This window comes from Coloeus monedula (assembly GCF_965178545.1).
Source record: "Coloeus monedula genome assembly, chromosome: 24".
NCBI lineage: Eukaryota > Metazoa > Chordata > Aves > Passeriformes > Corvidae > Coloeus > Coloeus monedula.
In genome coordinates, this window is record NC_138804.1 from 2381544 (window position 1) to 2407730 (window position 26187).

The following is a 26187-nucleotide window of genomic DNA, read 5'->3' on the forward strand; positions in this document are numbered from 1 at the left end:
CTCCTAAACCCCAAAGTATCTAAATCCCAATGTGGGCCTGAATCCAAGCATGACCATTGATAATTCGTAAACCCCAAGGATTGGCTGAATCCAAACATGACCATTGATAATTCCCAAATCCCAAAGACTGGCTGAATCCAAACATGACCATTGATAATTCCCAAATCCCAAAGATTGGCTGAATCCAAGCATGACCATTGATAACTCCTAAACCCCAAAGAGGGGCTGAGGCTAAACATGGCCATTGACTGATGATATGTAAACCCCAAACTATCTGAACCCCAAAGAGGGGCTGAATCCAAATGTGACCATTGATAATTCCCAAATCCCAAAGATTGGCTGAATCCAAATGTGACCATCTCTAGTTATACCTAAACCCAAAAGAATCTCAGAGGGGCTGAATCCAGGCATGGCCACTGTCTGATTGTACCTAAATCCCAAAAATTGGTCAAATCCAAGCATAACCATTGACTGATTGTACCTAAATCCCAAAGACTGGTTGGATCCAGGTATGACCATTAACTGATTATCCCTAAACCCCAAAGAGGGGTTGAATCCAAGCACGACCACTGTGAAGGAAGAACATTTCACTCCCAGTCCTGTCAAATCAAGTGATCCAAGCTCAAGTGGTTCCATGCCACACCGAGTGGAGGTGGCACTTGGTGACACGGCTGGGTGGGCATGGGGGCACCTGGGTGAAGGTTGGGACCGAAGATCTTGGAGATCTTTTCCAACCTTGATGATTTAATTATTCTCTACTGGAAAAGAAAAGCAGCTGGGACATTCAGAACCTGCTGTCTCCCTGCAGAGAATTCATCATCACATTAAAAGGTTGTTTTGACTCAGGGAAACCAAAGGGTTTGGCAGTGACTTCCCAAAACGTGGGTTTGTCACCCAGTGCAGGAGCCTCCATGGGGAGCTCCTTGGGTTCCTCAGCTCCCTGGGCCTCACAGCCATGAAGGAACAGCAACCCGAAAAAATCTTTGGGAAAGAGAAAAAAGGGGGATTTAAGTTGTGATGTTGCTGAAATTGTTGATATTCCTGTTGAGTACTGACAGCCAAAGCAAGGAATGAGTCTGGCAGGTAAGTGAGGAGAAAAACTCACCAAAAAAAGAGTCCATTGCCAAGGAAGAAGTCAATTAATATTTTCCTCTGAGTTGCTTTAAATTTATGAGTGCTGAGCTAATTAGAGTCTGGCCAGGCAGGTCCCAATCAGGGCTCTTTTCCTCTCGCTTCCCATGCAGCTCTTGCAGAGGGAGGAGGAAACCTTCCCAGATTTCATCCAAACCTTTGCTCTGCTGAGCTCTTTGAAGATTCCAATCACCACCACGGCCGTTTCACACTCATTAGGCAGGAACTCAAGAGAACAGATCCTAAAGACTCCAAAATCTAAACCATGCTTCGCTTCACCCCTGGAGAAGGTTCAGGTCATGCCAGTGTCTGTCCCCTCTTTGCAGCAAAAGCTTGGATGTTCCCACAGATAACTCCAAGGAGCACATGGGTGAGAAATCCCTTCTGTTTTCCCCCTGTTCCGTGCATCATTTTCTATTTACTCCCATAAAATCCCCGAGCTGTGCTCACCCAGTACAGCACAAAGCTGTTACTGAGGGGATCAAGGGGCAGGAGTGTGAGAGCCCCGAGGCTGTGACACGCACAGAGGGAGGATTTCTGAGCTGCCAGATGGGATTTCTGCTGCTTACACCCAGCAAAGTGCTAAAAACGCCACTGGGAAGAACTGCTGCGGGATAAATCTCCAAATTCCCTGCGTGACTCCGGGCATGACGGGGCTGATGCTAATCCTGGGATGTGCAGGGTTGAGGCTGAGTGGGAATGAAAGGGCTGAATACGAAGTAGCCACAGCAGCCAGCCAGCCCTGCCAGAGCTCTGCTCCTTAAGGAATCCTAATTCCCTGTGACACTCCCTGCTCAGAACCCCCAGACACCAAAAGCAGCTCCAGACACTCAGGACACCCCTGGGAGCGACCCGAGGACACTTCCAGAACACACCTGAACTCACCTTGGTAGACAAAGTGGAAGCCTTTGGCTGTGGATTGACCCTTGGAGCTGAATTTGATGAGGATCTGGTTGGTGGTGGCCAACGGCAAGGATTCCCCTGGATGGGGAGAACGGAAAACGGGAGACACAGAGGTGACGGAATTAGCAACACACACAGAGCAGGTGCTGGGTGTCAGCTGTGACAAAGCTGCTTTTCCCAGCAGGGCCAGGGCCAGGGCCAGGGCCAGGGAGCAGCCCCGTACCTGTGTGGGAGCCCGAGAGGGAGCTGAGCAGGCGCGAGTGCTGCGTGGGGCCATCGTGCACCTCCACCACGTCATTGAGCGCCGTCTGGAAAAAGGCGAACTGCCCGAAGAGCACTGCGGGGACAGGGAGGGGGACAGGGAGGGGGACAGGGACAGAGAGGGGGCTGGGACCGGCCACTGCTGTCCCCAGGGTCCCCACACCGCTGTCCCCACACTGCTGTCCCCACACTGCTGTCCCCAGGGTCCCCACACTGCTGTCCCCACACTGCTGTCCCCTCACTGCTGTCCCCAGGGTCCCCACACTGCTGTCCCCACACCACTGTCCCCAGTGTCCCCACACTGCTGTCCCCACACCGCTGTCCCCACACTGCTGTCCCCACACTGCTGTCCCCTCACCGCTGTCCCCAGGGTCCCCACACTGCTGTCCCCACACCACTGTCCCCAGTGTCCCCACACTGCTGTCCCCTCACCGCTGTCCCCAGTGTCTCCACACTGCTGTCCCCTCACCACTGTCCCCAGTGTCCCCACACTGCTGTCCCCTCACCGCTGTCCCCAGTGTCCCCACACTGCTGTCCCCTCACCGCTGTCCCCAGTGTCTCCACACCGCTGTCCCCACACTGCTGTCCCCAGGGTCCCCACACTGCTGTCCCCAGGGTCCCCACACTGCTGTCCCCACACTGCTGTCCCCAGTGTCCCCACACTGCTGTCCCCACTGTCATCCCACTCATGACCCCACCGCTGTCTCCAGCACCACCCCACACATCCAGGCCATGGAGCTGAGGCATTTTCATGGATTCATGGAGTCCCCTGAGCTGGAACAGACCCCAAGGACTGTCGAGTGCCACCCCTGGCCCTGCACAGGACCCCCAGGATTCCCAGCATTCCAAACTGGGATCTCTTTCCCCAGCACAGCCTTTGTCCCGTGTTTCAGCTGCCTTTATTCCAGGCAGGGACAAGGCCTGAGTGACAGCCTGGAATAACGGGAGCCCTTTATTTATCCCCAAATTCCAGAGGCAGCACCAGCCTCCCCCGGGTTCATTGCCACAACATCTTCCCACTGATTCCCAGCCCACTGGGAATTTTCTGTGACTCATCCCCTTGCCCTGCCCACGGAACACGAGCTGCAGAACTCCACCGAGGGACAGGAGTTAGTTATTAGCTGTAACTGGCACCCGTTGGGTTGAGCTTTGGACAAAACCTGGACAAATCCAGGATTTTCCCTGGCTCCAACAGCATCTAACAGCACCACTTGCTCCTCTCCAATCTGCCTCATCTCCAGTTCTGGATGCACTTGTTAAAAGTTATTATTAAAACAATTACGTTTTTAATTTGAATCGATTAAATAATTTTAGAATTATTAAAACTCCAGCAAAGAAGAATTGCACAGCACAAAAGAATCCCCCCAGAAAGATCCCAAACACGGTACCGTAGTCCTTGGGCACGACGATGGAGTACAGGCACACCTGGCCACTGGTGTAGTTCTGGGGATAATTTGGGGACAGGACAACTCCATCTGAGCCTGTGTACTGACCTCCACAGGGAGCTGCAAGGAAAAGGATCATGGAGCATCCCTGGAGCTGCAAATGTCCCCAGCCACCATTCCCCGCTCCAGGTGCTGCTCCCTGAAAGTCCTCATTGGAAAAATCAGGTTTCTCCCAACCCAATCTCGTGCTGGCTCCTCATGGAATTATCAAATGGGATTTGCACTGTTCCCCACCTCACAGTTCAGGATGAGCTCCCTCTTCCCACCTTTCCTCAGTGTCCTCCCTGCCAGAGCCTTCCCAAATCAGGGATTTCATTCCTTCCCCCACCAGCTGCCTCCTGATTCCCTTCTCAGATCAAGTCTGACTGCAAACCACGAAGTCAGAAAAGAAAACAAAACAACCACAGGGAAGCCCTAAGGAAAAAACCCCTTTTTTTGGTCACTGAGCTCTGGCCCTGCTCAGGAAAGCCCAAGATTGAGGGTTTGGATTAGCAAGGATCAGGTTTAGCCAAGGTTTAAGTGCATTCCTGACTCCTGCCCTGTGCCAGGGACTCGGGATGTGCCATGTGTCCAGTTTCCTGTCTGTCTCCAAAGAAAGTCAAAAAACCTCCCAGAAACCAGCTCCTCCTGTTCAAAGAGCTGCTAAACCCCTGAAAAACGATGAAAACCAATTCCTCTAAAAACCCTAAAAAACTACAGACCACTGAGAAAACCCCTCTGAATTAACAGCCAGTTTTCCACGGGCGAAATACTGCGGGGGCAGATCCTTCCCCGCTCCCCTTTCCCTCGGGATTTACCTGTGCAGGTGGGACGAGGCTTGTTCCAGGTGGGTTTTCCATCCCCTCCCATGACACAGGTGAGGGTGGGGCCCCCCTCGATGTCGTAGCCCCCGTCACAGTAGAAGGTGATGGTGGAGCCCAGCTTCAGGTCCGTGCCCACCCTGGTGCCGTTCTTGATGGACCCCGGGTCAAAGCAGGACTCGCGGGGGTTCTCTGCAGGGAAAGAATTCCCGGGATTTTTACTGCTCCGGCACAGCTCCTCTGCTGTTTTGATCAGTTGAATGGGAGTTAAGAAACTCCTTGAGAAAGGTTTTTTTTCATTTGGGAATTTCTGGGATTTTCACCCCGTTTGCAGGGTCTGGACTCCAGCTGCTCCAGCCCCTCCTGTGGTGCTCAGCACTGGGAAAGGGAGGCTCCAGTTCCCAGGAGCACCCAAAATCCAAGCAGTGAGGCAAAGCTTTGATTTCACACGATCCCAGGATTGCTGAGGCTGGAAAAGCCTTCCAGGATCATCAAGTCCAAGCTGTGACCCATCCCCACCTTGTCACCAGCCCAGAGCACCACGAGGACAAATCATATTTGAGATGGGGAGGCCCTGGCACAGAGAAATTGTGGATTCCCCATCCCTGGAAGTGTCCAAGAACAGACTGGAGGGAATTTGGAGCAACCTGGGATAGAGGAAGGTGTCCCTGCCTACGGAGCTGGATTGGTTTAAGGTCTTTTCCAACCCCAAGCAGTCTGGGATTCTTAAATTTATTCCTCGTGCCACCTCCTTGGACACCTCCAGAGGTGGGGATTCCACTCAGTCCAAGGCCTGAGCACCCCTTCCATGGGGAAATTCCTGCTGCTGTCCACCCTGAGCCTCCCCTGGCACAGCCTGAGGCCGTTCCCTCCCATCCTGTCCCTGTTCCCTGGGAGCAGAGCCCGACCCCACTTTGCTCCACCCTCCTGGCAGGTAGAGAGTGAAAAACCCTCTGCTCTGCAGAGTTAAAAATCCCATTTCCATATAAAAATTCCAGGGAACACTACAGAGCTGTCAGGACTTGGAGATTTCTTTCCTTCTTCTTCTTCTAAGGGTTTTTTTTGCCTTTTTTTTTGCTTTTTTATTTTTGCTTTTTTCCCCCTTCTTTTATTTTTTTCCCTGCCTGCAATATAATTAGAGGCTTTGATTAATCCTGTTCTTTTGTCATTTGGAAATTGCTCATTAAAGACGAGGGCTCTTCTGAGAGCAGAGGCTCTGGGAACAACCCAAGTGTAGTTAAGCATTCAATCAGGGGCTCTCCGATGTTGGAGAAGGTGTGGAAGGACAAACAGCAAACAGCAAAGCCCACAGGCCTGGCTTTTGCTTTTCTGCTTGAAAAATCCAATTATCCCCTGCTTTCCTGTCCACAGCAGCTGCACCAGGTGATCCAAGTGAACAGGGCACAAAAAAATGGGAATTTTTTTTTCCCCAGAGCACCGATTCCCTGTTTTGGGAGCCACGGACTGGTCAGCTCCCACTGCCCATCACACATTTGGATCCTCAGCCTTTAAATCCTGAAATCCTGGGTTCTCCTGGGGGCAGTGGGGTCTTGATGCACAAATTTTGGATGCTTTGAGCACCGCTTTTCCTCCTTTCCTGTTTCCCAACCAGGGTGTCCCAGTTTATCCGTGGGAAGAGACACACATGAGCCTCGAAGCAGAATTCCCGCAGCTTTCCAAAGCTCTGATCCTCAGGAATATCTTGCAGGAAAGAATCCAACACGATTTTATCCCATTTTTCCCCTGCGTGTGAGCAGCCAGACCCAAACCTGGATGTGATGAGTGTTTGGGATCTTGGGATAACAGAAATTGGGACCCACATTTGTTCCAGTCAGCTCGGATGGACACACTCCCTTCCTCATCATCCTTATCCTGGAGAAGGGAGCCCTCACCATTCCTGCCAGTCCGTGGGATATTCCTAAAGGTCATCCCAGCCCTTGGAGGGGACAAATTCCTGCTGGAAATTCCACTGAGGACGAGCAGCTGCACGGCCAGAGGCCACCACGGCTCAGGGGTCACTTCCAAATGAAACACGTGCTCAGCTTTTCCACAGCTTTTCCCACTCCACCAGGCTTTGTTCCTCCAAGCTGCCAACATTCCCTCTTGGAGCGTTCCCTACACCGAGCCCTTTGTCCCTCTCTGGTTTCCCTGAGCAGTCTCAACGCTGTTCCTGTCACCAGCTGCTCTTCAGGCTGTCACTCCACCTCCCACCCGGCTGTCACAGGCTTGGGCTCAGCCCTTCCTTGGAAAATCACCACGTTCCATGCTGAAATCACTCCATCAGCTGCTGGAGAAGGGTGGGGGTGGATTGCTGAGCCACAGCCCTGCTGATTTTCTGGTGTTTTTCCTCATTTTTCATCATTTCTGTCCCCTCAGGGACATCTCTCATCCTGGAGGTTGCTGCATCCTGGCACATGGAACATTCCCAGTTGAACTGTCCTGATCCCTGATCCTCAGGAGTTGGCTCCAAGGGAGGCAGCAGCTCAACTTCAGGAAATATTTGATATTTGGCTGCCAAAAAAGGGATGTGGGAAAGCCACAGCTTCGCCAGCCTGGGATTTCTTGGGCTAGGAAGTGAGTACAGGATTGCCTGTGCAGAATTCCTGGTTTATTTTCACTTCCAAACTCAAGGACTTTCTCCTGATTAACATGGATTGAGGCTGCCAAAGGTTTAGAAAGGCATCAAGATGAAAATGTCATGGGAACTGGCTCATTACTCCACCGAACCCAGGATTTTCTGTGCCTCCCCTTCCCATTCCCAAAGAAAAGCCAGGAGCAAGAGGTCGGGATTCCATGTGGGTGTTCCAGCACAGCCTCACCTGCTCAGCCTGGGGTTGAGAGCTAAACCGTGGAGCAATCCCAAAATAAACCTTCCAAGATGAGTTTTCCACAACAGCCACCACACACTGGAACAGCACAAATCCTGTTTGAGGTGGGGAGGCCCTGACACAGAGAAATCGTGGATTCCCCATCCCTGGAAGTGTCCAAGGCCAGGCTGGATGGAACTTGGAGCAACCTGGGATAGTGGAAGGTGTCCCTGCCCCTGGATGGGATTTAAGGTCTTTTCCAACCCAAACCAGTCTGGGATTCTTTAATTCATTCCTTATTATGAATTTTAGGACCAAGTGGAGCCTTGGCATCCCTGGGAGTTTGGCTCACCAGGACCCCAGGACACTCCAGGTCCATGGATTCCTTTTCCCAAGGGCCACATCCGATTTCCAAACGCATTTTCTGGAGTCAAGCTCCAACTGTTTGAACAGCAAACAGAGCTGGGTATTTTTAAACAGCTCCCAAGGAATTTTCCAGGATGGTTTTCCATGGGGAATTTCCACCTGAAATCACCCGTAAGCAAAGCTGCATTTCTGTGCAGAAGCTCAGGATGGGCAAAATAATTCCAGTGAAATAACAACAACAAATTAGAAATCAGGCTGGGGGTTGGGATTTCTCCTGTTCCTCTGGAAGGGTGAAAAGGAATCAGTTGTGCTTCATTTGCTTCCAATTTCATGGCTCTTCACTCCTGGCCCACAACAGAGCCAGGAATTGCTAAAAAGTGTGGGAAAATCTCTCACTTGGGAGTCTCCAGCCTGGAAATTCCTTCCTGTCCTTTATCCCAAACTCCTCCTTCTCCTGGGGTCAGCACCAGACCAGCCTGGAGATTCTGGGATTGAGGCAGGGACTGATGGAGAGTCCCCAGTATTCCCAAAATGCGGTAATTTGGGACTGATAATTAATTATTTTAATTTCGGTGTGTGATAATTTGGGAGAAGCTCTCCAAGTAACTCAGCTTCACCAATGAAGGCTCTGCTAAGAAATATCAGTGTGTGAATAATAAAATATCCCTAATGAGGTCTGTGGCTTGTGACAGGCCCAGATACAAACAATTTATTGGAATTCAGCCGATTCCCTAATAATCTTCACTTCTGGGATTCATCCCAAATTTGTAAGAGAAGCATTTCCTGGCAATGGCAACTCCAAGTGAGCCCCTCACACCAAGGATCTTTTAATGGACTGGAAGCAGCTTTGGAATCTCATCCAGGGGTTCTTCTGTAAGCGGGAATCGCCCACGTGTGACCGAGACCCACAAACACGAGCGTGGTTCAGGAGATGATTCACGGAGAGATCCTGAGTTAAAGCCTTGCCTTTCTGTCCTGAGACACTTCCAAATTCCTGAGGCTCCAGTGGAGCAGGGATTGATGCCTTAGGTTTCAACTGTTCTATTTTCCAAATCCTGCACTGCCCAGTGAGTAACTCTGAAGTTTCTTGTGGCCTGTTCATAACAGGGATTCAGGGGAGCACTGCCAGATGCCTGCTTTGCCCTTTTTCCCCCCAAAAAAGTCAGGAGAGGACTCCAAACCCCCTGATAAGGTTGAGCTCAACTTGGAATTCCAGTTGGCAAAGAGCTGAGCTCACTCTTGAATTTTCTTTCCCCCTCCTGCATTTTCCTTCCTCCTTCCATTCCCCGAAGTTTTTGGGGTTTTTTTTGCTTTATTTTTTTCCCTGCCATTTCCCAGCCTTGCATCCCAGGTTCCTTTCCAAAGTGCAGGGGAATTAATGAGCAAATTTCCAACCTCATTCTTCTCTCCCAGCAGCTTGGCTTTGGGGGAGGCACGTGGGTGTGACTGCCACTGCTGGAGTGTTTGGGAGAAACAGCCACTCTCATTTAACAGGGTTTTATTTGTTAGCTGCTTTCTGGCTGCCTAAAAACAAAGGGGAAGAGAAAACTGGAATTTTTCATAAAATTCATTCTAATGAGAGCAGAAAACTCCTCATGTCTTGAAGCTGAAGCAGTGCTAAATGCCTTTGTCTTGTAATTTTATAGCTTTATCAGAGGGAAATTCATCTCTTCAGCAGAACCAGCAGGAACTGCCTTTTCCCCAGCAGCCTCTGCTTGGGTAAATTGGGATTTCCAGGAACCACGGGCTGAGGAAAGGAACAGGAATTCCCAAACACACAGAAAAAGCAGCACCAAAGCAGTCCCCAGCCTGTGCTGATGCCTTAGGTTTTAACTTTTCTATTTTCCAAATCCTGCACTGCCCAGTGAGTAACTCTGAAGTTTCTTGTGGCCTGTTCATAACAAAGCCTCTCTGGGCCTGCTCTCCAGGGACACCCAGACTGTCCTGGGCCCAAAAAGTGTAAACCAAAAGCCTCTAAAGGGGGGCAAGCTGAGGGGAATGACCTCATTAACTGAAGCTTTAATTGGAGAATTCACCCTGCTATGCAAATGAACCAAACCTATAAAAGTGTGAAGAACTCGTGCCCTGCCGTCCACCTTGGGGCCCATCTCGGCAGTGGCCTCTGGCCCCCAGGGGTACCTTTGAATATAATCCCTGCCTTTATTCCCTTACTCCTGTCCAGTCTCTGTTTCTGGGAGGCCCCTCAAGGCATCAGTGCCGTGCCATGGAAGCAAAGCCGCCTTCCACAGGACACCTGAAGCCATCCCTGCCTCTTCCCACACTCCAAACTAATCCACACAGCCCTGAGCAGGCCTGAGGGATCAATTCCTTTCCACCTCTGGGTTTTTTTCTCCCCGGTTTTTAATCCTGTTCTCTCCACTCTGCACAGCCCTGACTCATCAGATGTGGGTTTTCAGAGTGGAATTTTTACCCCAGTTTGTAACTGCTCTGTTCTTCCACCTATTCTACAAACACACACAGGGAATACACCTGCCAAAGCTCCTTTTTCCCCTTTTTTCTCCCTTTTTTCCCCATTCCAGGCCTGTCACTTCCCAGTTCTTTAAGAGCAGTGAGGCCCTAGCACAGGAGAAGCTGTGGCTGCCCCATCCTTGGGGCAAGGCCAGGTTGGATGGGGCTTGGAGCACCCTGGGACAGTGGAAGTGTCCCTGCCCATGGCAGGGGGTGCGATGGGATGATCCGGAATGTCCCTTCCATCCCCAACCATCTGGAATTCTGTGATCTTGTGAAGTTCTGCTCACTAAGGAGGAGACAGAACTGTTTCAATTCTAAAGAAGGATTACACAAAATACAGCCTGGAAATAAAGGAATATTTTCTGGGAACCTAAAACCCTAAAAATTTCCTTCTCTGTTCAGGGAAGTCCCCAGCAGAAGCAGATCCTCAGCCATGTAACATTTTCCACTGGTCTTATCAAACTTCTGTGCCCTGGCTCTTCTTCCACCTCCAGGATCCCTCTTCCTGAACTCCTCATTTTCCCTCCATTCCTCTAAACCTCAGGAATGGAAAAAGAGGGAGATATGGATAGACAGGGGAGCTTCAGACAGCACAGAATGCTGGGATATTCCAGTGGGAAGCGATCACCTCCCCTTCTCCCTCCACCTCTGCTTTGGGGCTGACAAAACACCAGGACTACTCCTAAAGGCATTTTTCCACCACGTCCAGCAATTTATTTTCTGGACAATTTCAGCATCACTAGAGCCTCTCCCATTTGTTCCAGCGAGGTGGAATAACCTGGGAACAAGCACAGGAAAAGGCCCAGGTACCTGCAGGGCCAGGGGTGCCCCCAGCCCTCACCTGTGTACTCGATGACGAAGCCGGCGTTGCTGACGGAGGCGTCGCTCCGGAATGCCAGGAAAAGGCTGTTGCTGCTGCTCTCGATCCTCTCTGGGAGCTGGGAGCCATAAAAACTCCCAATCAGGGGGCTCAGGGAGTCAGGCCCGTCATAGATGTGCAGAAAATCATAGCCAGGCTCCAGGCTGAAGCTGCAAAGCAAAGGAAGAGAGCTCGGATTAGGGGTCCATCCCTGGAGAACTCCGGCTTGAAGTCCTGGGATGTGCAGCCCCAGGGCAGGGATTGATTGCTCCTGCTCCAAAATTCTGCCAAGCAGGACATTCCTGCTAGCTGCTCCTGCTCCAAAATCCTGCCAGACACATGGGAGGACATTCCTGCCTCCCTTCCACACGTGAGGAACCGAGGAGTGGGGATGGAGTCAGGAGCAGAGAGCCTGAGCCAGAGCTGCTGCACCAAGTCATGCTCTGTGCATCACAGAGGAGCTGCAGCTGGAATATGAGGATCTCCCCCCACAAAAGGTCTGGGAATAGATTATCCAGGGGTTTGGGACACTCCCACCACCTTTGGGCTGGTTCCTCCCCAGAGGGAAGGACACCCACACCCACACCATGCCACCACAGTCCCCGTTCCCAGTGGTGCCAGTGGCACCAAGGCCTTGGGTACTCACACGTTGAACACCAGGGCAATGACGTAGTCAGGGGACACCGTCAGCTTCCAGTCACACTCCTTCCCTGGGGGATACGGCTCCGGATACTGCGGGGACAGGATCACCCCAGCCGGGCCTGTCAGGATGCCGCCACAGGGAGCTGCAGGAAAAGCAGCCCAGGGTGAGGCTTTGGAGCAGAGAGACTTCAAAAGCAGAAAATGGGAAGCAGGAATGGAAAAAGAGAGAGATATGGATAGACAGGAGGGGTTCAGATAGCACAGAATCCTTGGATATTTTAGTGGGAAGTGATTCTGAGGCTCACATGTGACACGAAGTTGTGGCGGCTCTGCCAGGTGAGGGCTCTGCCATTCCAGAGGGGACAGACACACACACAAACAGAGCTCTGGATGCCATCACAACCTTCCTACAATCCAAAAGTGAGGAACCAGGAGGAGAGAGAGAGAGATCTTCCACTTTTCTGGAACTCCCTGTCAAGGCCTGTTCGCTTGTAACGAGCTGAAAACACGTCTGGGCCTAAATGGCTCGGTCGTGTTTACTCCATTTCCCAGCACATTAAATGCCAAGCTGATTGAAAAATCAATTATTGCTTTTTTAAGGCTCCAAGTGCCTGCTCGTGTTTCCCACTGTGGCAAAACATGATGGACATTTTTCCTGGCAGTCTTTCTGCAGGCTGCTCGTGAGGGCCGATGCTCCGAGATTCCCCAGACCCACCCTCGCACGTTTGGGATGGGGTGAGAGGAAGGGGGTCGGAGAGCAGCTACGGAGTGGGAAATGAACTGGGATGGGGCAGAAATGATGGGATAAATCTTGGAAGGATTTTCCATGAAGGAGTGAGCACATGGGATTGTCCTGTGGGCTTTTATAAAGAAAAATAGCAGGTAAAACTCAGTGGGGCTGGTCTAGAAATATCCTAATAAAGATTAGAGACCCTTCTCCAAGTCCAAGCATGGAGAAATGTTATCCCTCTGGGACATACCAGGAAATCACAGCACAGACATGGAAAATTTGGCTGAAAGTCTCCCCAAAAATACCTTGGAAGATCCACCAACCCTCCCCTCAGACGAAGGGGGTCTGAGAGCAGCTACGGAGTGGGAAATGAACTGGGATGGGACAGAAATGATGGGCTAGATCTTGGAAGGATTTTCCATGAAGGAGTGAGCATGTGGGATTGTCCTTTGGGCTTTGATGAGAAAAATATCAAGAAAACCATCAGGTAAAAAAACCCCAGTGGGGCTGGTCTAGAAATATCCTAATAAAGATTAGAGACTCTTCTCCAAGCCCAAGCATGGAGAAATGTTATCCCTCCGGGACACACCAGGAAATCACAGCACAGACAAGGAAAATTTGGCTGCAAGTCTCCCCAAAAATACCTTGGAAGAACCACCAGCACCTATTTTGTGTCCACTCACCCTAATTTGAACCCCAAGGGTGCTTTCCCCTCCCAGACTGCAACATCAGGGGAAAACTCTGAAGAAACTAAAATCTAAGGGCTCATTTTTGAAAAGCCTGAGGGAGACAAGTGTTCAACACCCTCGGATTCCTTTGAAAATCCCACCCAGAGTCTCCAAAGGATTTGAAGCAGGAGCTGGACCCAGCCAGTGCTGCCTGGGATTGGGAGGGATGCAGACTTCAAATGGCCCAAACCTCCCGGGGTTCTGCCAGCCCGGATCGTTTGGCAGTCGTGCCACAAAGAGGGGAAAACACATCTGAAATGTCCAATACCCAAATCAGCTCTAAATTTAACACTGAATTCCCCAGGAGGATGGATGTGTGTCATGGGGTCAGGACATGGATGTGTGTCATGGGGTCAGGACATGGATGTGTGTCTGTGGGGTCAGGACATGGATGTGTGTCCGTAGGTGAGGACATGGATGTGTGTCTGTGGGTCAGGACATGGATGTGTGTCCATGGGTCAGGACATGGATGTGTGTCCGTAGGTCAGGACATGGATGTGTGTCCATAGGTCAGGACGTGGATGTGTGTCATGGGGTCAGGACATGGATGTGTGTCCATGGGGCCAGGACGTGGATGTGTGTCCGTAGGTGAGGACATGGATGTGTGTCCATTCCATGGGCTCAATACAGGGATCTGTGTCCATGAGCCCAGGCCAGGCCCTGTGTCTGTGTGCCCAGGCCCTGTGTCCATGAGCCCAGGCCAGGCCCTGTGTCTGTGTGCCCAGGCCCTGGTGTCCGTGTGCCCAGGCCAGGCCCTGTGTCCGTGTGCCCAGGCCCTGTGTCCGTGTGCCCAGGCCCTGTGTCCATACCTGTGCACGTGGGCGGGTCTGGCTGCCAGAAGAACCTGTTCTCGATCTGCACACAGGTGATCTGGGCCTCCCCTTGCAGGGCGTAGCCGGGGTTGCACTGGAAGGTGATGGAGTCCCCGGCCTCTTTGCTGTCCCCACTCCGGCTCCCGTTCTGGGGGATTCCTGGGTCGTTGCAGGAAGTGGCCGTGGAAACTGAAGGGAATGAAGAGCACATCTTGAATATCGATGTTTATTTAACACCAGGCCTGCAGCACCGGCTGTCCTGAGGCTCTGTCCTTACCCAGCCATCCAGGCCGTGCTTGTTCCCCACCCCTCCTCCCCCCCACACAAAAAGTGCCTCTCCCTTTGCTCTGAGCATCTGCCACTCCAGCTGGGAAAGGCTCTGGGGACCAGCAAGTGCAAGAGCAGCACCCAGGGAGCAGCTTTGATATGGAATTGTGCACACGGCTGTTTACTCCATCAGCCCAGACACCCACTGATCTCCCACGGAGTTTTTGGAGAGTTCTGTGGCAGGCACATGCTGCAAAATCAACTCAGCCACCAGCACTTCACACCTTCCCCTGAGTGGCAGAGAAATTTAGCCTCAAGATCTGTGAAGCATCAAGCATGACCTTTCAGAAATGTGTTTGTTTCCCTCCCAGACTTTGTTGCTGCCTCTCTTTGAGGTCCGAGATGTCCCGCAGGAGCTGGGGACGGGCAAAGCTTCGCTGCTGCCTGAGCTCAAGGTCTGCCAACACCACAAGGATTTACCAGCAGGGAAAATCCTGGAGTAATAGGAGTTTTGCAGGCTTATCCACCTCATTAAAGCTCCCAAGATCCCAAAGTGGACAGGTCTGAGCTCAGGTCTGGCTGCTTAGTCACACCTGCTGAACAAAGGCTTTGAGCAGGAGCAGTCAATAAAGCCCAGCTCCAGATCAGGAGCTTATTTCCTGCTAAGTTGATGAGAGTCTGTTACACCCAGGCAGTTTAGAGAAAGCTGCTCTTGAAAGAGCCAGAGGAAATCCCTCTCTTTCTGTGCAGCTGGAGATAAGGAAGTTAACAGCCCAGGCTGGTCCTTCCCAGCACAAAACCTGGCAAAAAAACCTGGGATGGCACCGCTGTGCTGGGTGGCACAAAGCTCTGCCTCTGTCTGGCTCATCCCAAAGGTCTTAAATCCAGTAGAAATTCTCCCCGGAATGCTGGCTTGTTCCCCCAGGCAAGCAAGGCACCCTGCACAGAAAGTTATGGAAAAAAAACTTGGGAAGATGTTTCAACGTGTCTGAATCCAGGGAAAGTCACACCGTCACTCACCCAACCACTCCCTGTTTATTATCACTCCAAAACAACTGCACAAACCTGGAACCCTCTGAAAATACTGGAATATATCACCCCAAAGAACTGAAATGAATGTGGCTGCAGGGCTGAGGTGCAGGTGAGAGCAGCCAGGACTCAGGAATGCTGGACTGGAGCAGGGACAGCCCTGCAAGCCCAGGGAGTTTTTTGTGCCCTACATCCCAAGGGACCCAATTTGGGGGGGGGTTAAACAGATTTGGCTTTCAGGGCCCACTGCCAGCCCCTCCCAGGAAACCCGGGGGAAGCTGCCAGGGTGAAACTGAGGGGCCTGGGGTGGAAAATTGCTGGAATTCCTTCTTGTGTATTCCAGGGCTTTCTGCTCCATGCCTCGCTGCCGAATTCCCCACTCTGAGGGCAGAGGGGGCACAGAATTCACTGCCAGCACAAAATACATGAGATTTTCCCCTGTTTTCAGAGTCTGCAGTCAAAAAGGGCTGGGAGACACAGAAGTCAAGGAATTTGTGTATTTGTCGAGTCAGTATTTCCAAACCGAGTTTCGATTTTCCAATTCCAACCCAGCCACGGAACGAACAGATCCTTCGAAGGGAGCAAGCAGAACTGAGAAGTGGCTTGTGAAGGCAGCAATAATTACTGTCCACAACCCTAATTTCAAACCTCTGACTGCTCAGCAAAATGATCCTCACAGGATGGAGCTCAGGGAAGAAAAACTGTGCTAATGCAGAGCTGTAAAATAATGGATTTCCTGCAGACTGATGTTTGTGCTGCCCAGGAAACGAGGAGGTTCCCAGCTCGCAGGATGCACAGTTCACTTTTTTCAGGATCATTTCAGTGGGTTTAGTCCACGAATTCTGGATTTTAGTTTCATCAATATCAACCTGCTTTGGGTTTTGTGACTTTTTCTCTTCACAGCAACACTGCAAGTAATTCTTTCTAAGTTATATAGTGAATAGATGGAATTCAGTGGTAGTTAAGTGATCAGTGGATCGCCTAATGAGTTCATTTTCTGTTTATTATTTATGAAAGTGACTCTAAGCGTCCACTGCAGTGTCACCTGCTCACCCTGTGGATATACCTGGAATCTCTGCCCAGCAAAGCTGGCTTTGGTTGGATTTTCCCTCTGGCTTTGGTTGGATTTGCCCTCTGGCTTTGGTTGGGTTTTTGAGGAATCCCTGCACATCCCACCTGAGAACTGGATGGCAAAGCCCTGCTTGCTGGTGAAGAAGTCGGTGTTGAACTGCAGGATGACGGAGTTGAAGGTGCTGTGGATGTCCCCTGGCAACCCCGAGCCGCTCATCTCCTTCAGCAGGATCCCGTTCTCCACCGGCCCATCCCAGATCCGCAGCACGTCGTGGAACTCCTCGGTGTGGAACACCATGAAATGCAGCCTGCGGGGCAAAACCGACTGGAATTCACACCTGGAATGGGATTGGTGCCCAATTCAGGCAGCCAGGCCCACAAGGAATGTGCTGTCTCATCTGGAATTCACACCTGCAATGGGATCTGTGCCCACCTGAGGCAGCCAGGCCCACAAGGAATGTGTTGTCCCATCAGGAGTTCAGACCTGGAATGGCATTTGTGCCAAATTCAGGCAGCCAGGCCCACAAAGAATGTGCTGTCTCATCCAGAACTCGGCTCAGAACAAGGATTCCAGCCTCATTCCTCCCTCATAAATCCCATCCATAAGAAAAACCCAAGAGGAATGCTGATGTCTTCCCAGAAACTGGGTTCTTTCTGGGCAATCCTAAAATTGGCTCCTGTCCTGGGAAAATGACTGGTCTCTCCTTGTTCAGGAACAAGGCAAAGGTCCGAGGGCCCGTTGTGGGCAGTGGAAATGTCCCTCACCTGGAAGAATCCATTGGTTTTCCAGCCAAAGGAGCTCAGACACTGCAAAGAGCAGCTCAGTGAAGGAAAAGCAGGAAAACTGCAGCAGAGGGGGATAGGGGCTGGGAGAGGGGATTTTCAGGTAGTGATAGGACAAGGGAAAGTGAAGGAAAACAGGTTTGGATGAGATTTCAGGAAGGAATTCCTCCCTGTGAGGGTGGGGAGGGGGTGGGATGGAATTCCCAGAGAAGCTGGGGCTGCTCCTGGATCCCTGGCAGTGTCCAAGGCCAGCCTGGACGGGGCTTGGAGCAACCTGGGATAGGGGAAGGTGTTGGGGTTGGAACTGGATGAGTTTTAAGGCTCCTTCCAACCCAAACCATTCTAGATTTTCTCTGCAGTTTCACTGAGCTCTGGAACAGATAAATGCTGAGAAATTTATTCCAAAACAAGAATGAGGAGAGAAAATGTGCTGAGGTCCCTTCAGACACCTCACACCCCTCATCCCATTCCCACCTTGTCCCTGCTCTGCTCACAGCAACACCTGGGCTGTCCTTTGGCTTTTTTGCTGGAGCAGCTCCCTGGGAAGAGCCAGCAGCTCCTGATAAATGCCCTGATTTGGGATCACCTGCACTCAGCTCAAGGAATTTGCTCCTGGCACTGAGCTGATCCCAGGTACTGGAGGGAAAAGGGAAGGAAACAACCACTGAATTAAAGCAGCATCAGGCTGGCAAAGAAACTCCTTAACCCTGAACCAGGTGTGAAGTGACCCAGAAAAAGGGGCAGAAAGGGAGGGTGGCCAACAGGTGGGTGCCAATTCTGATGCTGGATTGCAGCACCTCCAGGATTCTGATGTATTTTAGGAAGTTCTGGATGTTGCAGAACGGGGTTTGGACCAGCAAACAGAGGAACTTCAGCAGGGAATAAAGAAAAGTGAAGCAGCCAGAGCTCCAATATCCACAGCAGGAAGGGAAGGGAAGGAAAACAAGAGTTAAGAAGGTGGGAGATGACACTGAACTCCCAAGGAGGGGTTTTATTTTGATGCTCTGAAGGGATTTCATTCCCTTCCTCTGGATTTTAGGTTTTGGTCTGTCCTGGAGAGGCGGCTCAAGGCCTTCAGCCAAGGCACTTCCACAGGGAATTCCTCATGGAAAGCTGCAGGAGGCCTCATGGTGAGGGAATTCCCTCTGGAGTCTGTGCCAGCGATGGACCCAAGGGGATGGGAGAAATTCCATGCCCAGCTGAGGGCTGGTGGCACTTCAGGACAGGACAAACGTGGTCCCAACACATCCCTGGTGGGATCTCACCCTGCTCATCCCCACCCAGGCCCGGCTCTGCTGTCGGAGGATGGGGAGCAGATGGATCCAGGCTTTGCCAGGAGCTTTGGGATCTTCCCAGGTCGGAAGAACCATCCAAGGACAAGATCCTGCCCTGGTTATGGTGACACCTGAGGGGGTCACCAGCTACGGGCTGCAATTCCTGAGTCATGGAATGTCCTGAGTGGGAATGGACCCACAGAGATCATCAAATCCAACTCCAGGCCCTGCAGACATCCCAAAATCCCACCCTGTCCTGAAGAGAGGAGGGAGCTCTGGCAGCCTTGGGAATGTGCCCATTCCCTGGGGATGGATCAGGGGCTGATCCCTTCCATTCCTGCACTCAAATCCCACCTGGAAAGGAGGAATTTCCCTGTCCCTGTTTGTCATTGCCCCATTTTCCCTCTGGCACAACAAAATCAGGCCGATGATGGGAAACTCAACCCCAGCGTGAAACGGGGACAGAAACCCAGAAATGGAGAAAATCTGTAAAAAAAAACCCCATCAGGTGCTGTGCTGAAATCCCTGCCAGCCCGCAGAGGCAAACAGGGAAGCTCTCACTTTGCTGCTTTCCCATTTATCTGGGGCTAACATAAATACATCAGGGAGAGCCATAAAAAAAAAGGGGGAGAAAAAAAAAAAAGCCCCAGTGCAAAATCCTCAGCAACAAAACGATGCTCCCAGAACCTGGGAGAAAGCAAAAGAGCTGAATCATAAATCTCCCAAGCAGAGACCTTGAGCAAAGAGAAATAAAGGCAGGCTTGAGGAAAATCAGGATGGATGGTGCAGAGCTGTTCTCCACGGCTGCCTCAGCCTGATTGCGTTTGTTCCCAGCCTTAACTGGGCCCAGTGAGCCAGAACTGCTGGAGAAAACTCATCCCTGGAGACCTTGGGATCAGGGAGAGGCTGCCAGAGGTTGAGCTGAGGTAGGGGAGAACACCGAAACCAGGGCTGCCTGAAACACCCCGATTTATGTGAGAAAAACCAAGTTCAGGCTGTGCCAGGGGGAGAAAAACTCGATGCAGGTGCTCCAAGGGCCAGGCTGCCCAGTGCCAGTCAGGGCAGGAATCTGTTGGGATATCAGATCTGGAGTTCTCTGGAGCAAATCCATCTATTCCACAGGCACATCTCAGCTTTGCCCTCAGCCTGACGTGGGAGAGCAGGCAGAGCCTCTGCTTCAGCAGACAACGGAGGGGGGGAAGGAGTCTTATTCCTGCACTCTGACAATCCCAACTTCCCAATCACAGGCATGGAAATGCAGCAAAAAAAAGGGCAAATTAGAAATTGGGGAGATGATATAAATATAAATATAAATATAAATATAAATATAAATATAAATATAAATATAAATATAAATATGGAGAGAGGGGAAGTTCTGCCAGCTTAGCAAGGAGAGCCCAGCTCTGCCCTGAGAGTGTGAACAACCCCTGGGGAGCTCTTGCCAAAGCTCCTCAAAACCCCAGTGACCATCCTGGCGTCCTTCCTGGTGATGTTCCCCACCCAAGCTCTGGCCATTCCAGCTTGGCTCTGCTGTACAAGGCTGGGACCCCCCTAAAGCCACCACCTTCCACCCCAGCAGCAGTCTGGGGGTGCCCACTGCCCCCCTCTGCCCCAGAGAGGCTTCCCCAGCCTGAAAGCTGTTCAAGATCCTGTCCCTGGAAGGAGGGATATCCCAAAATGCTGGAAGTGGCCACATTGCCAAGGCTGCCAGAGCTCCAGGAGCGTTTGGACAATGCACAGGGTGGGGTTTTGGGGGGTCTGGGCAGGGCCTGGGGCTGCACTAGATGATCCCTGTGGGTCTCTTCCAACTCTGGATATTTCCTCACTCCCCTTTTTGGGATGGAAGTCTGGAAAGTGGAAGCTGTCAATACCCATGGAACTGGGATTCATGAACAATATCCGTGGATTTTTACAACACTGGGATCAGGGATGGACCATAACCCCACCTCTGCCAGGTCTGTGTTCCCTGCTCCCAGCTGGGCAAGGAATTTCCATCCGTTTTTCCAGCACTCCCTCCTCCTTTTCCTCCTTCCCAGCTCTGCCAGCCCAACCAGGTCACTCCACTGGTGATTTTATCCACACCTGTGTTTGCACACGCCCCAAATTAATCCCTTTCCAGGAGCACCCCTTTCCCTTCCCTGGCACTAAAGTGCAGACTCATTTTTCTCCCTGTCTCGCCCTCCTCCCCTTTCCCCTCGTGCTGCGCAGATACAGCTTCATTCCAAAAGCTCTGGTGATTAATTTCCATGTAAGTTATAAATGAGAGCTTTATACAATTGTATCATGCGTGAAGAGGATTATTTTTCCAATGGATTACCATAAAAATGAAGTTGCTGGGAATGTGCTCTCTCGACTCCCCTGAGATCATCTGGAGCTGGGAAAGGAAGGGGCAGGGAAAGGGAGCTCTGATCCCTGGGAAAGGAAGGGTCACCGGGTGTGGGTGACTCTGACACCTCCTGGCACCTCTTCCTTCCAGTCCTGGCCCCTTCCAAGCCTTTGACTGATCCCAAATCTCTGCTCATGTCGGTGCTTTCAGGGATTACAAGAAGAAAGTTGCTGAAGCAGCCTTTGGATGGGGGGGGGGGGGGAAGGGACCTCTCTGCTCTGTCCTATAAAAATCTTTGCCAGGAGAATAAAAATAGAGGTGGAAGTTGCCTGTGCAGGGATTCAGCTGCTTGGGCCGTGCTTTTTCTCCTCTGGTCACACCCAAACCCATCCATTACTGAGCCATTCCGAAGGGCAGCGCTAATGGAGGGAATTTCTACATGAAATACAAATGAAAACACCGGAGCAAAGCTGTCTCCAGCAGAAATCCAGGGGCTAAAACCAGCACAGAGCTCCCCCTGAGGGCCAGGCTCTGCTGGAGAGCTGATGGGTGCTGAGGCAGCAGGGAGGATAAAATGGGATTGAGAGGGAAGGAATTCAGGAGGGAACATCCACAGGCTTGGGATGACCAGGAATGGCTGACAAGCACTGGGAGCTCCGATGGGAGATGCTGGGAGAAGATTATTATTATTATTATTGTTGTTGTTGTTGTTATTATTATTATTATACAGAACTTTTAAAGCTCCATTTCTCCCCCTCAAATCCCACCACTCAGTCAAAGCTTGGCTTGCCCAAATATTCCAGTTTCCTGTGGGCTTTGGCCAGCCTGGAATCTGTGGGAACACCCAGGGCAGCCCTGAAGGGCTCGGCAGGGCTGGGCAAACATCGCTGTGGGGGTGGTGGGGCAGAAGTGAAGGATCAGCAAGCAGGGAGTGCCTGCATCCTGGGCCACTGCCTGCAATTTCCTGCAACACCCCCATTCCACGGTTGTGCCACTTGGGCATTCAGCACTGGTGGGAAGTTAATCTGGTGGGAAAAAGGGTTGATTCCGGATGCATGCCATGAAGGAGAGGGGTGGAAAGCTGCCCATGGACACCAAAGCTCTGGGATGTTGTCTGAGCACAGGAACACCACGGGAAGGACCGGGACATGGTCTGGTTGGTCACCACCCATGCACAGGGCTAAAAACACAGGAGCAGTGATGCCACTGGGGGCTCTGAGCAGCCTGAGCTGGTGGGAAATGTCCCTGCCCATAAAACCTTCATCCCAACCCAAACCATTCCCTGATTCCAGAGCTAAACCAGTGCCTGCTCCCTGCTTGTCCCTCTCACAGTGACAGGAGCTCCTCCCTCCTTGCTTTACTCCATCATTGACCTGGAAGAATCAGCTCCACGTGGGAAAGAAGCCAAAGCACAGGACCCAAAGCACAGGACCCTGGCCCCACTCACCCAATGGTGCATCCAGGCTCTGCCTCGATGGTCCAGATGCAGTTGAGGTTGTGGTCGTAGGGAGTTGGATATCCTGGAGAAAGGATCCGTCCCGAGGCCTCTCCTCTGATTGTCCCTCCACACTCGGCTGGAACAAAAACATTTCTGGGCTTAGGGGGAAGATTAGTGGCTTTCTGGGGGTCCTGCTTGGCAACAATCTCATCCTGCTACAGAGGTTATCCCTGGCTTTTTCCAGGGATTCTTAAAGCTGACAAAGATAAAGAGAATCGTTGAGTTGTCAGAATTATTCTGCATTTCTGTGCTGGTTCTGAACACCTGGCAGAGCTTCCCTTCACCTTCCTGAACCCCCAGGGAGGAAAGGCAGAACCTGCCAGGATCCTGTTTCCCTGCTCCACGTGTGTGGGGTGAAGGAGCTCCTCTCCCCTGCTTGGATTCATCAGAAAATGAAGGATAAGAAGCCAAAGAACTTGTAAATGTCTCTGTAAATGAACTGCAAAGAACATGAGGATTTGGAATAATTTCCATAACATATCCGCTCAAACTCTGTAATTTTCATTTCTTTTTCTTTCATTTTTCTTTAATTTCCACGTGCTCAGACACGGCCTCATCCAATAAATGTAGAGCAAACAGAGTGAAGGTCAAGAAGATGCACAAATCACAGAAATTTCTCTTTTTACATCAATAAATGAGGCTAAAATTCCAACCAAGGAATGGTCCTGCCTCCTGGGAGAGAGAACATGGAGTGCCAGGGGCTGAGCACATCCCTGGGTATGGAGATCTCCCAGGTGACTCTGTGTCCAACAGAGCAGGACAGGAATCAGGAATCAGCTCTGCTCATTTAACACACAAAGCCCCAAAATCGGAATTTTCCAAGCAGGAAGAGCTCCAGGTGAAAGGGAACTCGGGACTCAGCAAAGGGAATTGAAATGTCTGGGGATGGGATCAGATGTCAGGCAGCTGCCAGCCAAAGCTGGCTCTGGGCTGTCACATGCCAGGACACACTTTGATGTCCCTATCAGGAGGTGCCACTCACTGCAACATGTCCAGAGTGAAAGGACGAGGGCTGGAAAAGCACAAGGAAGCAAAAATCCTTGTCAAATGTGTGCTCAGGGCAGAGTATTTCATGTTAAAGCTGCTTCAGGAGCTCTCCATCTCACACAGGATCCTCACCATGCCTTAATTAGCGCAGGCAGGGGCAATTAATAGCAGAGTTAATGTCAATGGATCAGCAGAGCAGGGACAAAGGTGGTCAGCGTGGGGAATCCATAAGGAAATCATTTGCTGGATGTTTTGGAGGAGCAGGAGGTGTCTCCATCTTGAGAACCCTCACCACACTCACCACAACTTAATTAGTGCAGATGCAATTAATAGCAGAGTTAATGTCAATGGATCAGCAAAGCAGAGACCAAGGGGTTCAGGGTGGGGAATCCAAGGAAATTCCAATCTGGAAGTGGTGGAGGAGGAGGAGGTATCTCCACCTCAAGGTGCTTCACACAGGATCCTCACCATGTTAATTAGTGCAGATGGGGGTGATTAATAGCAGAGTTAATGGCACACGGCTCAGCAGAGCAGGGACAAAGGGTAGTCAGGGTGGGGTTATCCAAGGAAATCCCTGTCTGGAAGTGGTGGAGGAGGAAGAGGTGTCTCCACCTAGAGGTGTCTCACACAGGATCCTCACCATGGCCTAATTAGGGCAGATGCAATTAATATCAGAGTTAATGTCAATGGATCAGCAGAGCAGGGACAAAGGTGTTCAGAGTGTGGGATCCAAGGAAATCACTCCCTGGAGGGTATTGGAGGAGAAGGATGTGTCTCCATCTCCAGATGCTTCACACAGGATCCTCACCATGTTAATTAGTGCAGACAGGGGCAATTAATAGCAGAGTTAATAGCACATGGATGAGCAAAGCAGGGACAAAGGTGTTCAGAGTGGGGGATCCAAGGAAATCCCAGTTTGGAGGATTTTGAAGGAGCAGGAGGTGTCTCCATCTCCAGATGCCTCATACAGGACCCTCACCACATTAATTAGGGTAGATGGAGACAATTAATATCAGAGTTAATATCAATGGATCAGCAAAGCAGCGACCACGGGGTGTTCAGGGTGTGGGATCCAAGGAAATCTCTCCCTGGAGGTGCTGGAAGAGGAAGAAGAGGAGGAGGAGGAGGAGTCTCACCCACGCAGGTTGGCAGGGGCTGGTCCCAGGCTCTCCTCTCCCCGGTCAGGCACACCAGGACCCTGGTGCCTCTCAGGGTGTAGCCGGGGTCACAGCTGAAGGACACTGAGCTGCCAGCAAAGTGTCCCTCGTCGTGCACCTTGTACCCAAACTGGGGGATGCCGGGGTCCTCGCACTTGATGAGCTCAAAACCTGGAGCAGGGAGGAAGAGCAGCTGTTGGCAGCAGGAATTTCACAGTCAGGAGGGTTTAACACAAAGTGGTGGTGGTTTCCTCTTAAAATTGTTTGTTGGGAGCAAAAAGTGACATATTGGAAATTAGTGGGGTTTTAATTAATGTTGGAGTGAGATCCCAGAAATCTGCTCTCTCAGCTTTGATCCAGATTTCGGGATCGCTGTGGAAAGGTTTGATCCTATCCCAGGGAACAAGGGGCAGGAGAAGAGGAAATGGCCTCAGGCTGTGCCAGTGGAGAGTCAGGCTGGACAAGAGCAGGAATTTCTGCATGGAAAAGGTGGTCAGGCCTTGGAGCTGCCCAGGGAGGTTTGGAGTCCCCATCCCTGGAGGTGCCCAAGGAATGACTGGAGGTGGCACTCAGTGACAAGGTGGGGATCGGGCACAGCTTGGACTCGATGCTCTCGGAGGGCTTTTCCAACCTCAATAATCCCAGGATTCTGTGCTCTCCCACCCTCCAACTCCACCTAAGGTGGAAGATCTCCACAGAAAGGACTCTTTGCTCACATGCAACACAAAAATACACCTTGGCCTGTGGGGTTCCCAGCATGCACGGGACTGAAACTCACTGGAGAACTGCAGCTCGAAGCCTTTGCTGGTGTTGGCAGCGTTGGTGATGAACTCCAGCCACATGGAGCTGGAGGTGCTGTTGATGCTGGTGCCCAGCAGCTCTGAGCGGCTGAAGGTGCCCAGCAGCCGGGCAGAGCTGTTGGTGCCATCGTAGACCTGGGGAGAACAAGAAACCCAGCCTGGAAAAACCATTGCTGTGCTTTTCCAAGGATCAAACCATCACTGCCCAGAGCAGCTGGGGCTGCCCCTGGATCCCTGGCAGTGTCCAAGGCCAGGCTGGATGGGGCTTGGAGCAGTCTGGGACAGTGTAAGTGTCCCTGCCCATGGCAGGGGGTGGAATGGGATGATCCTTCCAACCCAAGCCATTCCAGGATTTCTCTGCAGTTTCACTGAGCTCCGGAACAGATAAATGCTGAGAAATTTATTCCAAAACAAGAATGAGGAGAGAAAATGTGCTGAGGTCCCTTCAGACACCTCACACCCCTCATCCCATTCCCACCTTGTCCCTGCTCTGCTCACAGCAACACCTGGGCTGTCCTTTGGCTTTTTTGCTGGAGCAGCTCCCTGGGAAGAGCCAGCAGCTCCTGATAAATGCCCTGATTTGGGATCACCTGCACTCAGCTCAAGGAATTTGCTCCTGGCACTGAGCTGATCCCAGGTACTGGAGGGAAAAGGGAAGGAAACAACCACTGAATTAAAGCAGCATCAGGCTGGCAAAGAAACTCCTTAACCCTGAACCAGGTGTGAAGTGACCCAGAAAAAGGGGATCCACAGTGATCCCACTCCATGATCCACGAGTGCCAACAGGGGCAAATCCTTGGAAGGAAGTGAACTCATCCCAGCTAAAAGTCTGATTTGATGGAACTCCACACTGCTGCTCCCCTGATGAGCAGGATTTGCACCCTGGAGGACCTGCACCCTCCTCCTCACCCCTGGCTTACTCTGCACTCAGGGCTGCCTCTCCTGAACTCTCTTTCCCAAGGATCAGCCACTGAAAAAAAACCATTTTCATCCCCCAGCCTGACTCAGAGATGAGCCTTGAACTTGCTGTGATTTAAGA

At 51.5% G+C, this 26187-nt stretch overlaps 1 protein-coding gene across 1 annotated transcript in view; it reads right to left on the minus strand.

The window, feature by feature from the left end:
• The window catches only part of CSMD2 (CUB and Sushi multiple domains 2), a gene marked incomplete at both ends in the record, with an annotated part of 303868 nt that overhangs the window by 75510 nt on the left and 202171 nt on the right, over nt 1-26187 (minus strand). The window contains 11 exons of the mRNA XM_082296608.1: nt 2017-2112; nt 2258-2371; nt 3684-3800; nt 4538-4732; nt 11027-11214; nt 11691-11829; nt 13954-14145; nt 16429-16631; nt 22154-22280; nt 24328-24519; nt 25127-25283. Of these exons, the coding sequence (XP_082152734.1) occupies nt 2017-2112; nt 2258-2371; nt 3684-3800; nt 4538-4732; nt 11027-11214; nt 11691-11829; nt 13954-14145; nt 16429-16631; nt 22154-22280; nt 24328-24519; nt 25127-25283 (1720 nt within the window). The remainder of the gene's footprint in view (nt 1-2016; nt 2113-2257; nt 2372-3683; nt 3801-4537; nt 4733-11026; nt 11215-11690; nt 11830-13953; nt 14146-16428; nt 16632-22153; nt 22281-24327; nt 24520-25126; nt 25284-26187) is intronic.